The sequence below is a fragment of the Aptenodytes patagonicus genome, chromosome 5, assembly GCF_965638725.1.
Source record: "Aptenodytes patagonicus chromosome 5, bAptPat1.pri.cur, whole genome shotgun sequence".
Lineage (NCBI taxonomy): Eukaryota > Metazoa > Chordata > Aves > Sphenisciformes > Spheniscidae > Aptenodytes > Aptenodytes patagonicus.
Genome location: NC_134953.1, coordinates 73,390,995 through 73,407,024, shown reverse-complemented (window position 1 = coordinate 73,407,024; position 16,030 = coordinate 73,390,995). Strand labels below are relative to the sequence as shown.

The 16,030-nt window shown below is 41.8% G+C and overlaps 1 protein-coding gene across 3 annotated transcripts in view; it reads left to right on the top strand.

Moving 5' to 3' along the window:
- Positions 1–16,030, top strand: part of MCOLN2 (mucolipin TRP cation channel 2) — a 22,338-nt gene extending 6,308 nt beyond the window's left edge. For 2 of the 3 annotated variants that reach the window (XM_076340528.1, XM_076340530.1), the window contains exons 3-14: positions 588–761; positions 4,308–4,452; positions 5,029–5,116; positions 5,278–5,374; positions 5,838–5,937; positions 6,536–6,651; positions 8,040–8,189; positions 9,591–9,692; positions 9,805–9,927; positions 12,568–12,774; positions 14,196–14,311; positions 15,646–16,030. In XM_076340528.1, the coding sequence (XP_076196643.1) occupies positions 588–761; positions 4,308–4,452; positions 5,029–5,116; positions 5,278–5,374; positions 5,838–5,937; positions 6,536–6,651; positions 8,040–8,189; positions 9,591–9,692; positions 9,805–9,927; positions 12,568–12,774; positions 14,196–14,311; positions 15,646–15,682 (1,455 nt within the window). In that variant the 3' untranslated portion in view covers positions 15,683–16,030. The remainder of the gene's footprint in view (positions 1–587; positions 762–4,307; positions 4,453–5,028; positions 5,117–5,277; positions 5,375–5,837; positions 5,938–6,535; positions 6,652–8,039; positions 8,190–9,590; positions 9,693–9,804; positions 9,928–12,567; positions 12,775–14,195; positions 14,312–15,645) is intronic. The other variant, XM_076340531.1, reaches the window with a different exon arrangement.

Below are 16,030 nucleotides of genomic sequence, written 5' to 3'. Positions count from 1 at the left end.
GGAATGGGAGCATCCATATGGTAGGGCAACACAAATCCTGAGTAGTAATTCTGCTGGCTGCTGCTGCTTCTTATTATAGCCTCCTTAACCAGCACCTGGGTCAGGCACGTGACGCTTTTTGTTGCTGTGGAGTCTCACATAGGTTTGCTCTAATCCTGTGCCATGCCAGAGGTAGGAAGAAGGTGCAGGAATTTGTCCCATAGCAAAGCAGGGCATTTCTGGGGTAGCAGGCTGCACTTGTAGGTTAGTTCTTCTGCCTTTTGCATCCTCAACAAGAGTTTTGGCAAATTCCAGTTAGAGTTGTTGGTCCAGGATGCGTGAAAGGCGGCAGTGATCTAGCTGTCTGTTTAGTTCCTGTACTGTAAGTTTTAGAAATAGCGGGAGACTTCGTTTTCTGTTTCTCTTACCCTGCATGTGGTAACCTTGACTTTAGTAGTCTTATGGCATTAGTTAACAGATTCTTTGCTCCTATTGTAGCAGGGTTACAGCAACAGGCGCCTTTCTATTTTGTATTTATTATAATTCAAAGCTGTTTCCAAAATGTTGCTGCTTGACCAGTGTTCAAATTTTTTTTTTTCTTTTGTCAGCTTATTTTTTTTGGTTTGAGTAACCAGTTGGTGGTCTCATTCAAAGAGGAAAACACTATTGCTTTTAAACACCTATTCCTGAAAGGCTATTCTGGAGTTGACGAAGATGACTACAGCTGCAGTATATATACACAACAGCATGCTTATGATAGCATTTTTTATGTTATTAATCAGGTAAGTGTGTGTTTATAATGAACAGTGTTAAAGCCGAAGCTATAGCTATAAACTTCTGCTAAGGTTCTGGTTTTCTGTCGCCATTCTTGAATTTCAGTTTTGATACTTCAGCGAATCAGCGTAGGCGGGGTATACTGAATTTTGTGTGTAGATGTCTGCATTTTTGTCTCTTGGAGACAAATCTAAACCGAAATTCTACTCGGTTAGTGTGTAGTACTGAAATCCAGAAAGTTTGAAAATCAGTCATCTTGCATGAACTGGAACCTTTGTTTAGGCCTTACTTTGAAGAGCTATGGGTCTGAATATACCTATGCATGGTATTCAAAAAATCTGTGCTTACAGCTATGCTGAATTGCAGCTTTGTAGTGAGTGCCAGAGGCCTCAAAATGGGGAATATGGTACTTTCAGGAATGTAGGGGCACTCGCCCTGGTTAGGGATGGTATTTTAAAGAACAGTCCCTTTACAATCGTGGGAGGAAAGTGAATAAATCTAGGATGAAAATTCAGTAAACATTTTTGTATTTAATATTAGTACATTTAGAATTCATGAGACGAAAGAGTGTGTGTGTAGAAAATGAAACATCTCTTGTGTTTGGGGATGACGATAAGCCCAGAAATGGTTCACGTGGGATGAACGGAAGGTGGCTTTAAACCACCTTTCATTTTCCCGGACTTTGGGACATCAGCTCTGATGCTTGGTTTGAAACAGTTTTCCCACCGTCAGTTATGCCCAGCAGTCGCAGTGGTGCGAAGGCTATACATCCTTCTTAAACATGCGCTTGCGTGGGGGCTTGCTGCTCCTCGGCCACCTCCTCTAAGCTACAGCAGAGCCATCAACAGATCAAACATGCTGTCTCTGCTGTGCTGGACAAGGCCAAGATTTTCACTCCTGATATGTTAAATGAGCATTGAAGTAGTTTTCTCAGTCTTCCTTTGAACTCTCAATGTTGCCACTATTTCTGCTATAAACTGTGCTTTTTTTTTTTTCCCTTCCTTGCTTTCTTTGTCTCACTTTCCTTCTTTTGTAGGCACTAAGGCTGAGGTGAAGTCCAGATAGAAGACAGTAGAGAAATAGTAGCTTTATATCCTCAAGAATGAGCCAATGTGTGACACAGGCATCAGAAAAAGGTCACTTCATAAAATGTCTATGTTGTATAAATGTAGACATATCCTTTAAGGAGATTTAAACTTGTGTAACGTGGGTTCTTTAGTGTCCTGTGGTGTTCCTGAGGCTTTTTTTCCCCATGTAAGACTTAATGTTCACCTGGAGGCACACTTTTTTGTGACAGGTGTTGCTTTTTTGTTTTGTTTTTTAAAGATGCCTTCTAGGAAGAGACAAGCCAGCTGGCTCCTAAGCTAAAAGCAATGCTGTTTTGTTTTGAGATGGGCAGCTAGAAGCCATAGGTTTTGGTGTTTTTATTTTGAAATGGGGGTTGCGGGGGTGGGGCAAGCAGAAGGATATGATACTACAGAAGACGGTAATAGCGCACTGCAAAACTGGAGTTGTAAAAATGAAATTCTAGGCTTTGTATAATGTGTCACTGCGACATTTTCACACTCTGGGGAAAAAAAAAAAGAACATGCTTTCCACTTGGAAGAGCACACGGCTTTTCCTTACTCCTTTCCTGGGTCCAATTTGGAAGCTTCTATTACAAAGAAGCTGTACGGAGTTGTTATGCTTGTACCTTGCCTGCGGCAGAGTCTGGAGGACCAGGATGTTCTGCTGGCTGCTCTGTCTGAGGCTGCTTAGAAACGTGTGAACGGGAATTTTGCTTTTACTGTTTCGTGGTGGTGTTTGAAAGTGGCGTGTGAGTAACCCAGAGCCACGTGTTACGCTGTCAGGAGGGCAGAGCCTGAAAGCACATGTGGACAGAGCAACAGCTCTTAGATGCAGGGATCTGGAGATGTCCTCAGAGGGGTGTGGAGTCGTGACTAACTACTGTTTCCACTCACTTGACCTGCCTTAGTCAGACTTGACTTCCTTAGTTTACTTTAAGATAACGTTCTGACAGGGCACGGAGGCCGTGCTTTTTTTCCCAGGCTGTCTAAACCTGTTGCAAGCTCAGCTGCGAGGAGTTGAAGCAGCACTGCGAGGCAGAGCTTTGGATGGGAATGTGGTGGTTCCTGTTACAGGTCTTCTGGATGCGGAGCGTGTGGTTGCTAATGACCACTGGGACTTTGTACCCCACACGGTGGGCTAGTGGCCATAATGCCCGTAGGAAGGAGGAAATAGGATGACACTGAATGGTGCATAATAACAAAATCCGTGTTTAAGGGGAAGAGGGTCTAATCTGTATCAAAGCCAGCTGAAAATTTTTTTTAAGGAATGGGAAGCCTTGTCTGACTTCCCACGTTTATTTACTTCAGGCCTCCTGGGAGGTAAATGCTTCCTTCAGAGCGGACCAGCGCTATACACTGCCCCGAGCTCTTTCACTAGGTGAGGTGATGATAAAAACTAATGAATTACTAGATGTTTATGCCTTCTTCCTCAAAGGGCCAGGGGTCTATCTGGCTTCTCTTGGACAATGTTAGCTGGTGCTGAGCTGACCTGGCAGACAGCTGTGTTCACGGTTAGTCATTGATCTCCTCAGCTGTCGAGGAGTCAAGAACCACAGAGAGGGCTGTGCCCCAGGGGTTTGCCTCGCTTGTGCAGGACTGGGAGGTGTGACTGAGGATCAGAGGATATATCTTGCTTCCAGCGGACACCAAGGACATGTGGAAGGCAAGTCAGGAGAGGACTGGCCTTGAATGGAGTTCTTTGGTAGTGCTCAGGGCAGATCCATGCGTGCACAATGCTTGTTGGCTTGGCATAACTTTATCCGCTTCCACTTCTAGTCCTTGTCTTCAAGCATATCTTTACATATGAAGGTGATTTGTGCTGTATTTAGAGTAAGTGAAAAAGAAAGTGCCTTCCTCACAGGCATGTTTTCAGTTGCTTCTGTGCTTGTGTAAAGCAGGCAGGTTAAATTACTTTTGGAGGCTGCTCAAGCTCTGTGTATGTTCCTTGGTTGCCGGTTATATAGCGAACGCGTGGCTTCCCTCTTCTGTAGTCACACAGGGAGCAGCTTTGGTTTTACTCTTGGGGTGTACTTGGTAAGAACTGTGACTTGAATTGTACGTAAAGCAATCAAGTTTCAAGTGGTGTGAAAACTAGCACCTTCATGAGATAAATACATAAGATATCCCTGGAGTGTGTGTGGTTAGTAGCAATACTGCATTGAAGTTACTGCCAGGCATCTGATTAAAAGCTGTCTGCTGGCTTGCTGTCTGGCACATGGGTAATCATTTGCAGGCAGCCCAGTAGGTACGGGGCTCCCAGTCACTGTGTCACCAGGATGCCAATCACTACTAATTAGTGGCCAGCAGCCCTCTTGGCTTCCCATGAGGTATGCACTCTCAATTTACAGACTTTATGTGAAAGTAAATTTTTTTTTTTTAATTGTAAAAAGCTGTATTGATACACATAACTTTGAGATTGCAAGTTACTATTTAATGCAAAAAAGATGACTGTCTCTAACTTCTGCTTCTGTTTTGTTTTTAAACTAGTACAAGGAATTAAAGAACATATCCCTGGGGACGCTTGGTTATGAACATGAAGGATCAGGTTTAAAAATCTGTAAACAACAGTACAAGAAAGGCACAATGCTTCCTTCCAGTGATACGCTGAACATAGATGTTTCTACTGAAACAGGTATAGTATTGTTGTACTAAAAATGTCTTGCTGTGGAGTACTTATATTCTAATGCTAAATCAGTAAAGTTTAAAACCAATAGCTTTTTGTGTGGCAACCACAGGAACATTAACGTGCCTTTTGCCTATTTCCCTCTTGATTTTTAGTACCTGCCTAGAAATGGCAACTGTGTAGAGTGTAGGAAGCTCTTTTCAACTGCTGTCATTAGTGGGCTGTGGGTTTTTTGGTTTTGGGGTTGGGTGGTTTTTTTTTTTTTGGTCAGGGTTTGTGTGTGGGTTTTTTTTTTTTTTGTTACCCCTCCGCAGAAAGTTCAAATACAGAATTCTGGATGCTGGTCAGTCTGTACCTTCAGTGGGTGGGTGTCCTTACCACCTGTCAGAGCTGAGTCCTTGCTGTAAATCTCAAGGTTTACTATGTGAACCTGCTTCTGATCCCACTAGCTGGGGCTCTCTATGGATAGGTTTGCTCAAAATTAATTTTGCCTGGTTAGGACTTGCCATTCTACCTGATTATCTCAGTTTTATGCTGCTCTATGTGAAGTTTTTAAGATTACAGCTTTTCCTCTTCTCCTCCCAGAATGTATCTTTTTTAAGCCACAGGAGCTAGCTGGTAAGAAGGCTGAACTGAAGCTGAACTCCTCTTTTTTCAACCTTGAATTTTACAGGTAAAGCAGCGGTGGAGATTATTTTATTTTTAACTTGTCCTTTCATATGAATATGGTGGTTTCTGAGTTGTGGAGTTTCCTTGCTTTGTGTATGTGTGTATATTTCTGTGTATTTATTTTTTTATATATATATATATTTATACGCTTTTTAAAACATTCAGGCTTATACAGGTTGAAATCTCCTTCAAGCTGAAAGGCATTGCTCTACAGACAATCCATGCCCGTGAATTGCCTGACTGCTATGCATTTCAAAATACCGTAAGTGAATATGGGGTATGGCGCTTCTAACACTGTATATATAACAAGAGCTTAAGCTAAGGGGTAGTCATCATCCTTATATTTAGACTGCAAGGGAAAAGCAGTTGAGCATGTCCTGGCCCTTACCCCTCCTTCCCAAAGGTTGCTGAAATGGTGTTGCCATGGGACAGTATGACTTTGTATCATGTTCCAGCTGGTAACTTCATAACCTGAGAAGGAGATAAGTAATTGTTATTCTTCTAAAGGTTAAACTTGAAGTTTGGCTTCTTGGAATACTGCTTTTTATGCTATATGTGACATGTTCTCAAATTATGTCAACACCAACACTTATGGTGACAGCTTTCTTAAAGCTTACCTGACCAACAAATACTAATGCATTTCATGTCAAAGCACTTACGGAGCTTTTTTTTTATGGAATGAAATTTTGTTAGTCTTGTTTCTGATATACTCTTTGTGTTTCCAGATAACTTTCAATAATAGAGCCCACAGTGGAAAAATCAAAATCTATTTTGATAGTGACACTGATATTCAAGAATGTAAAGACTGGCACATATTTGGCTCTGGTAAGTATGGTGCACGTGTGTTTGCATGATAGCAGTGTTACACATCTCCTCCCGTCATTTCCCCAGCTCTACAACAGTCTCTGTAGCAAGACATTCCCCATCCTGTTCATCAATTGATATGAGTAAGCCAAGGAAAAAACCTGATTTGGGTTCACGTGATGGCTTATAAACCTGTAGATGAAAAGAATACAGTACAGAAAGTCAAACAAGTTTCTGATTGCAGGTCATGGAATAAGAAATGAGGTGGGATTTTTTTTGTGTTTGGTTTTAATTTAATGATGTTGGTATGGGTCAAAGTCTGCACTTCTTTTACCCCATGTAGTTGTAACGCTGTTGGAGTACAGATGGACAGATGAACTTAATGCAAAAAGGGGACACTTGTCTTAATATACCCATTTTTGATTTTAGTTTGAAGAATGTGAACATGCTTTTCACTCTTGTGGCCCAATCTCTGTAGTTGCAGAAAGAACATTTCTTATAACCCATCTATTTATGGGGTGAGAGTGTTTAAATGCAAAACATGTGACATTTTGTAACAATTTGTGCTCACAGAAATGTGAAAAGACTAACTTTACTTCCTTTCTTTGACTCTTTACAGTTCTCCAGAAAAACACTCAGTATATTCTAGCCTTTGATGGATTTGTCATTTTAAGCTGCTTTGCTTCTCTCATCCTCTGCACACGATCCATTGTTCTTGCCTTGAGACTACAAAAAGTAAGTACAGCGCTCATAATCTCAATGCTTATGTTGTCTTTGTCTTGTTTGCTGCTAGTCTTGTCCAGGGATATGTTTTGAAATACTGGGTAGTATATCTGTTGCAGGATGTTGCTCTCTTACTGTATCTCTGTCTCTAGAAAGGATGTGTAGATGTCTGTGATGAACAGTTGCTAGCTGAATGGGTTTTTACTTCTGTTTGTGTAGTGCTGTAATACGAAGTGTTTTGTTGTATCTCTCGAGAGCGAAAGAAGGAGACTCTTTTTTTTTTTTTTTTTTTTTTTTTTTTTTGTCCAGGATTTTATGCAAAAAACCTTCTGAGTCTGTGTGCTGCTTACAGCCAACACATCCCGCACCTTCAAAACATGAATTCTTCCTTACCTGGCTTCAGAGTAGAATTCCCATAGAAGTCTTGTCATAAATTAATGCTTTAATGAACATCCCTCAAAGCCAGCTCTAACTGGAGAAAATGTAAAGCACAGCATATAGTCCAACTCTGGCTTGAGTTTTTTTGGTCTTTCTGGGGCTGGAACTGCCCTTTTTCAGTTCTTTTTTCCTTCTCCCTCCACAATCCCTGATCACCATCTGCTGTCATCTTCTTCCCTGCTCACCCTCCTTTGCAGACTGAGACTAGCCTTGTCTGACTTCATCTCAAGCTGCTTGTAGAGCTTCATGTCAGCAGATTCAGCTCTTCTGGTCCAAAAACTGATGCAGAAACACAATTATAACCATTAATTGATACGAACTTTACAAGCATGTGGCTTATGGGAGTTGGAAAAAGAGTTCAGAATAGGTAGGATCTGAAAGCACAGATACTTGTTTCTCTTGTTCAATATATTCTTTTTGTAGCTTGTAAACAAGACAAGGGTGAAGAAGACACAATTCAGCAAAGGCATTGTCAAACTGCTGTCAGGAATAGGGACATCAGCATTTATTCATGAGCAAAAAGAGCAAGTGAAAGCAGATAGGCAGTGTTGGGTGTGGGAAGTGGCATCGTCGGCTGTACTGGAAATGAGAGCTCTTGCCTTATAGTTGTATTTGAGTTATTAATTCTTTTCACTCCTTAAGTTGGGTGGCCTTGCTCTGTTGGAAGTGGATAGAAACTTTTGTGAAGGGGGCTAAAAAGGAGATAACAAGCCATGGTTAGGCTAGTTGGGATCGGTTATGAAGTCAGCTGTTCTGTGGAAAGTTGGTTTTCACTGGCCTAAACCAATCTTGATTTCCCCCCCCCCCCCCCATTTATTTCTGTTGCTATTGAGAATGAGTTTTAAGCTATTATTCCAGCAAATACTATAGGAAAAGGGGGCATTGCTATACTACTGGGGCATCTGCACATATTTTTCATCTTAAGGTGACCTGTAACTAAACATCTAAATGCTTGTCAATAGAGATTTGTGAACTACTTCTTGGAGAAATATAAGCGTCATGTCTGTCACGCTGATCGCCTGGAGTTCATAAATGGATGGTATGTCCTGGTAATTATCAGTGATGTGATGACAATCATTGGGTCAATCCTAAAAATGGAAATAAAAGCCAAGGTGAGAGTTGAATACTTCAGATGAAATACTAGTTTTGTTACAACCACGTGTAATGTGTTTTAACTTGGGGACAAATGAAAGTGAGCTATCATAGTCACTAGTCATCTTGTTTACTTTTGCTAGTTCTTATTTCTTTACTTCCTGGTGTTAGTTTGACTGATAACTGCCTTCAGTCCCTTTTCCCCAAAGTCTTTCAGTAAGACCATGTAAGCTATTTAAACATCTTATTTCCACAGTGCTAAGTCCCCTAATCCCTGGTATAGGACCTGCGGGTAGACAGTTCCTAACAAAAAAACCAAACAAAACCCAAACAACTTGGGTTGTGTTATTTCTGTAAGAAGCGGTAGTACCTATTGTACAGGGAAACCAAGAGTCATCCCCTTGGATAAAACAGGGGTCTTGATGGCTTGTGGGACTGGAAACATAGCTCATAGCTGTTATAGCTTGCTTTCCTGGCCCGTCCAAACTACAGGCACAGGCAGCGTCACCTGCTAGTCCTTGACCTCCCAGTCTGGGCTTGCTGAAATCAACGTGTTTTGTCCAGCTGGCAGCTCTTCAGGGTTTGGTTGTTTGTTTTTTTTGTCTGTTTGTTTTTTGTTTGGTGGGGTTTTTTTTTTTCTTTTTTTCTTCAATAGAGCTGTATGTCAACGATTCATGTGTTCACAAAACTTTGTATTCTGGGAAGAACAGGGTAGGTAACGTGCTGCTCCTGCTTCGTGTGTATTAAGGCTCAAAGAGCAGATGCCCGGAGCGGCCTTCAGAGAAAGCACTTGAGAACCTCCAGCTGTACGGCGAGGTGGGGGGATAAGGGTAGGAAATCTTGAGCTAGATGGGTATCTCATGCTTCTTGCAACCAGTTCTAGCCTTCTAAAGTAAAATGCAAGTAGAATTGGTTATAAACTTCACTGGCAGTAAAAATGATGTTCAGGCTCCAAACAGCTGGCAACCTGTTCAGAGATCTAAATGCACGTAGCATGGCAAGGGCTGTAGTCCTGAGGCTCGCTTTTCATTTAAATGATGGCTCGTGTTTTACTAAAGAGCGAATGAGAGCTTGTTTGCCTAACAATAGCATATATTAACCTTTTTTTTTTAAACAAAAATGTGGAGATATTCAATCCTAATATTAAAACCGTGTCATAACCAAAGTAAAGGCTTTAGTTCTTCATGCAAAACTACAAGAATATCAGCATAAATGTGTTTTCATTTGCAGCACTATTGCATCTGGGTGATCTTACTAAATAACTGCAGTTCACTTCGGTCTGATTTTTGTGATGTAGCAACATCCTTTCAGTATTGGACTGCCCTGCTTTCTTTGTTTGAACTGCTGGAACTTGAATAGCTGTCAAGCTGACATACCTACTGCTTTGTAACTTGACCACCTGCTCTGTTTGGATCCCTCAGAACCTCACAAGTTATGATGTCTGCAGCATTTTACTTGGAACATCAACTTTGCTTGTCTGGGTTGGAGTCATCAGATACCTCGGATATTTTCAAACCTACAATGTAAGGCAGGAATCAAATATTCACCAATTAAAGCATATATTTGTCACTCTTAGTCAGGTCTCTCTAACTTGTGGCTTTTCCCCCTTCTCCTTTCTTCCACCCTGACGTGTAGGTGCTCATTTTGACTATGCAGGCGTCACTGCCCAAAGTGCTAAGGTTTTGTTGTTGTGCTGGGATGATTTATCTTGGCTATACTTTCTGTGGTTGGATTGTCCTGGGACCTTATCATGAAAAGGTACGTACTCCTTTTCTGGTCTAACGACGTGTGAATATCTGTGTGTGTGTAATTCCTAGTTATAACAGCAGAAATAGGTCTTGAATTCATGTTTTTGTTTAAAAGCTGTAACATGAAGAACATGGGAGGGTCTCTCCATCCATATGTACCTCCTGCCACCTGCTCCATCTAACAAAATAACTGTATTCTTGCTTTCACTGTGTGCTTGAACTCAATGTAATCTCAAACACAAGGCTGTGTTTGTGATGAGCGGACGGTTTATCCGGGCAATGTCTGGCTGGGGACTAGAGGTAAATTGGTCTATTATCTCTTTCGCCCTCTTCTGGCAATCCCAGTTCAGTTGGGTCAGAGGCAGTAGTTCACCGTTACCATTTCTGGGAATCTCCTTGGCTCTGACCTTGTTTTTCCAAATCTTTCCTGTGCCATGTTACTTCAGCTCCTAAATCTTGACTTATAAAGGGGTGGATGAATGCTTGTCTTGTTTACTTTGCTTCCTGTGTGTGGGTGTGTTGTGGGGTTTTGTTGTTTGGGTGTTTTTTGTTGGGGTTTTTTTTTTTTGAGGTTGCTATTGAAGTGTGTGCCTGGTATGTCTTCTTGTCTGAAACCTGGGTACAGCAGCAAGGCTTTGTATATTCCAAAACACAAGCAAAAAAAACCCGCAAAGCTTGTTTGTTTGTTTTTTTTTCTTAGCAGATGCTTTATGTGGCAGTTTGAAAAAAGGCAGATTCCTGTTGTGATAATTCTAGATGTCCATTAATGAGTAACAAATGTATGACTTCTCATTCTCAATTCTTGGTTACACAGTACATATTGTAACAGAGACACATGCTGCAGTGCTTGCTTCAGCTTCTTGCATCCCCAGAGCTTGGATTCCTCTAACGTAATGTAATTCTCTCCTTTGAGAAATGTAGGTATTCAGTCTGCACATATTTCAAGTTGACGACAATACATTTCTCCATGGGATGCTGGATGCTGTGGGATCCTCAGTCATACCAGAGGCTCAATTGTTTATAACAAGCGCAGCATAAATACTGTCGCAGCTTCCCTGCAGCGAGTACATTAATTATCTGAGCAAAAGGAAGCGTAGTCAGTAACATGCTTATCTATGAAAACGTTACCTCTTGCTAAATATCACAGACCGATGTCGAGGAAAGCAGCTGTGGTTGTAGGGGCTTTTCCCGCTGCTGACAGTTCCCCGGTACCCCGCTGGAAGGCAGCGTGGCACTGCCCGGAGCAGGCAGAGCCCGGGGCTGGCTTCGCGGGGCTCTCCGGCTGCGTGAGCTGTCCCCGGTGAGGAACGGGAAGAGCCTTCCCTGCTGTGCAGGTACACAGGAGAAGAGGTCCTTGTGCTCAGAAATTCTGAGGGCCTTAGCTCAAAAACATAGACATACATATGTTTGGGTTTTTTCCTTCTTTTACTACAGCCAGAGAGAGGGATTTTGTGTTATGTCAGTCTAGGGGCTTATAGGTGAGCAATACTTAGCAGGTTTCTCTCTGTGCCCATGCATCAAAACGTGTGGGTTACTCAAGAATTACCCATGCCGTGTACCCCTTCTTCTCAGAAAATGTGCTGCTGGGTCTCATAATGGCTTTAAAAATAAAGAAAAATAATAATAACAAAAAATAAGCTATGGGTAAGACCAGACCTGCTGTTCCTGTGCAACAGTATGTTTTCCTTACAAACATCCTCTTGACATCTTGTTTTCAATATAGGACCGCAATTCAAGTGAGTGTAGTCATGTTACTTCATTGTTAATAGCTACGTTAAAACGTTGTGCATTAATTCATATTGTCCAATAAAGTACAGTTAACAAATCCAGTTATTTGGAGGGACAGAGCGATGGTGGGAAGTGTGTGCTTACCTGCTTGCAGAATGGAATTTAGCCTCAGGGCACGTTCTAGCTCAGGGAAACGGAGTTAGGAATTTAAGAGGATGTCCCTGAAATGAAACCATGATTTTTGCCAAGGGTGTGCTTAGTTGCTTCACAGTACAGCTATAGCTTTTACCTACAGCTCAGGGTTTTCTGAATGACAGATGCATGATGTTATCACAGGACAAATCTAGTTTAGACCATTTGAGCTCTGAAGGCTGTATGCTATCTCTAACTTCTTAATACAATATTGATTAATTACCCCTACTCCAGTAATGCTGCAGAGCTGGGTAACCAGAGGATGTGGGTTCTGTTCCCAGCATACCGCCGCTGATTTACTGTATAGATTCTGTGAAATCACTTTGTTTACATGCTTTGGCAAACAGAATGGTATTTTCCTGCAGGTCTAAAATAGCTTAAAATTCAGTAACTTGAACTTTCTGTGGTGGTCAGTTACTGGCTGTTTTGCCTGTTGAGCATCACAAGTTTATTTCTTGATAATAAATCTTATTTCTGATGTTAATGTATAATGCTTAGTCAAGATTATATTTCTACATGGTTCTATTACTGACATGTATGTTTTGGTCTGAATGTACAGGAAAGAAAGTGTGGTAGCATTTGATTGACTGGGTTGGCTTTTTTCTTGTGCTATGAGTAAAACTCAAAAAAAAAAAAAATTACTTTTGTTTTTATAACACTTTCCCTTTCCCTTTAATCTGGATGATTGATCTTCACATTCTATTAATAACTTGTACTCATTATTTTCTAGTTTGAAGATCTGAACACGGTGGCTGAGTGTCTGTTTTCTTTGGTCAATGGAGATGATATGTTTGCAACATTTGCTCAAATCCAGCAGAAGAGCACGCTGGTGTGGGTGTTCAGTCGGTTATATCTGTACTCCTTCATTAGTCTGTTTATATACATGATCCTCAGCCTTTTTATTGCACTCATTACCGACTCCTATGACACCATAAAGGTAAAACATTTTTTTTTCCCATTACACTTCTAATCAGTTTTGTGTTCATTCTTATTCACTCAACACCATACTGTCTAGCATTAGTTATGATGACTGGTGAGATTATTAAAATCTTCTAGCTTAGTCTGTGGTGAAATTGGGAGGATGACTGGGTAGTCATCCAAACGACTAAGCAATAATTGGTTTGGAAAATCATCCTTAGTGTGTGTCCCTGTTTTGTATTTTTTGCTGCTTCACCTGGCTTCAAAAAGGTAATAGCTAACGGAAACCTAAGTGGAAGGATGAGTGGAAAGAGTCAATTTTTAAGTATAGTTGCAGAGCCGGATAAGTCTTGTTTGGAGTGAATGTTTCTTCTCGTGGCACCAGAAGCTGAGGTCAGGAAGGGTTTGCTGGCATCTCAGCGAATATCCCCTTGGCAGGAGTGTGGTAAGGGCTGAGGAGATAACTCTGAACTCATTTAGGTGTCCAGGCTTGCTTAATGTGCTGCTTGGAAATGTGTGGTTAAAAGGAAATGTCTTCCGAAAGACCCACTACTTCTCATTTAAGTTAAAATTGTGCCATCCATTTCCAGTATAAACTGGCTGAAAGCAAAATGAAGTTTTCGGTAACTACCTTTCGTTCTTGCCCTCTAGTGCTGTCTCTCCTTTGTGCTCCTGGTAGCCGCAGTAACCAGCGGGAAGGCAATGTGGATCATGCTCTTCAGTTCTCGTCCCTTTCTTGTCTCAGTGTCAGATAAACAGGCCAGCAGAATAAGGCTAGTCTGACATGAACCACAACTTCCAGACCGAGCAAGAGCTCCACTTTCTAAGCATCTCAAAATACAACTTAACTGTCAGTGCTTCTGAGTTTATTGGATGGTCTGACCTGCGAAACAGTGTTTTACTGTTACTCTTCCCTCTGAGCGCTTCATGTGGGTCAATGGGGAGCCATTTCAGTGTGCTGAACTGGTGTTTTGCGGAACGTTCCTTCAGCATGGCAATGCTGAATGTCCACGGTAGGGCCCTTCAAATCCAGCATTGGGTTTCCTAGGGAGAATGAGCCCAGAGCACTCACAGTGAGCACAGCAGCTGATGTGAACAAGGGAGAATCAGTGCCTGTATGACTTGAGATCGCTCGCTTGGTCTTATGGACAGCAAACAAAATGTAAGAGAATCTGTGAACAATATGAATTTTACTTAGTCACTTAGATTGCTTTGTTCCACCAACTACATATGTGGTGTTTCTAGGACGGGATTGTATAGGGGGGGTGGGGGTGGGGGTGGGAGTTTGTTTTTTTGTTTGTTTGTTTTTTTCTTCCTACAGCAATAGTGAACCAATGAACCAAATAGTCTAGTTTTGGCTATCACACTCTAGAGGAAATTCTAGAACACTTCGTGCCCATAACTTCTCATGTGTTGTAAATAACGTGCTTTCTCTTTCAGAAATACCAACAAAGTGGGTTTCCAGTAACAGATCTACATGAATTTCTAAAAGACCACGGCAGTGCTGGCTACAGAAAAGAACAGACTTCCATGCCATTCATCTGCTGCTGTAGGAGGTCAGTAGGGTGCTTTTAATGAGTGTCTTTCTCAGAAGTATACCAGTTAGCTTCTCACTGCAAAGTGCTGTTTCACAAATGCTGGAGCATCCAGAATTCAGTCCGTGGAATATTTGGAGTCTGTTGTTCCTCTTTGTGCTTTACTTGGTGTTAGATCCTTAGTCTGCCGATGGTGCAGGGGTGGCAGTTCTGAGCTTAAATGCATGTTTTAAGTGTTTTGCTCATACGAAAACTACCATGCAGAAACTGCAGTCCTCTCATCAACTTCCACCAGAGTATAACATGGAACTACCAAGGAGTCAAGAGCAAACTAAGTCTCTGCTTCTTAGGGTTTTGCAAGTCTTCTGTTTCTAAAAAGCTTTTCCACTAGGCTGGGAGTAGTAGGAGAAAGCAAGATAATGTGATTCAGCCAGGGACCAGCACTTAATGCCAAAGCTATGCTGTGTCTGTGAGGCAAACTGGTTCAATACCATCTGTCAGAATATTGGAAACACGCTTATAAATGTCTGGTTGCCACCAAACTCAAGCCTTTGGAGGTCTTAGCAGTGGTCCTTTTTAAGCTGGTGTTGGTGAGAGATGAACATCTCACCTGGTGCTTGCTGGTATGGAAATCTATTCTTTGAATTCTGTTTCTGAGGAAACCTAACACGGTTCTGAATCCCTGATCGAGAGTGGAGGGATCTTGTCACTGTCCCTAGGCAGTCTGGGAGAATTCCTGCTTGTGCACTGAATGGTCGTGAGCACTGGGCAAGGAAGCCAGGCTATGGGAGAAAGAATAGAGCTGAATGTGAACACTTGTTCAATCCCAACTGGCATAACAAATCCTGTTTTAGCAGTAGGATACTTGTCTGCTTATATACTGAGGCTTTTGTGAAATGTAACTTTATACTTTTGATACACGCTGGCAGAGGGAAAGCTCATAGCCAAAAAGGAGCATGTGAGATGATGATGGGCAGGTATCCCAGCAGTTGCTGCGGACACTTGAAAGCCAATTAGTGAATAAGAACTCCAGCCAGGTACAGCTTCAGGTTTCACATCCAAGTCATTGTGCAGGATAAGAGATTTTTGTCTGCTTGAGCATAATAAATATGCTTTACTGTAATACGCTGCAGAGTATTGAAGGCACAAGCCTGGCAGCTGGAGTGCAAATCTAGAGCTTTTGCTACTATAGCAGTTTCTGCTTGATTGTCCCAGTGCAGGTGTTGGAGCTGTATGCTGAAATGGGAGAGCACAGAACAGAAGGATCAAAACTCAGCTTGGTTTTTTACGGGTAAATGCTGCTTATTGCATTTCTTGCTGAATGAAAAATTGTGAATTTTTTTTTTCTTTTGCAGACAACAGAGTGATGACAACTTGATACTTATTAATTGATGACTACACATTGCAATTCACCACTAATATGCAAAGAAAGCATAGTTGTATGGAGAAGAATAATTCTCCAAATTGAAACCCACTATCTGGACCTGCCTCGTTGTGAACAGACTAATCTTACCTAATTAAGGTGTTGGGGGAAGAAAAGCTGCTCATGTGACATCAGCTGGCTGACCAGGAGGAGAGCGCGGAAGCTGCATCTGGAGGAGAGCTGTGAAGAACTCTGTATTCTTGCCTCAAGTTCTGTCATGTTAAAGAAGGCTGATCCTTGAGCAGTCTCTGTGGGAGCTCTGTTTGCTAATCACCTCTAGGAGGAAGGAAGGTGGCCCTGAACCAACTACTGTTGTT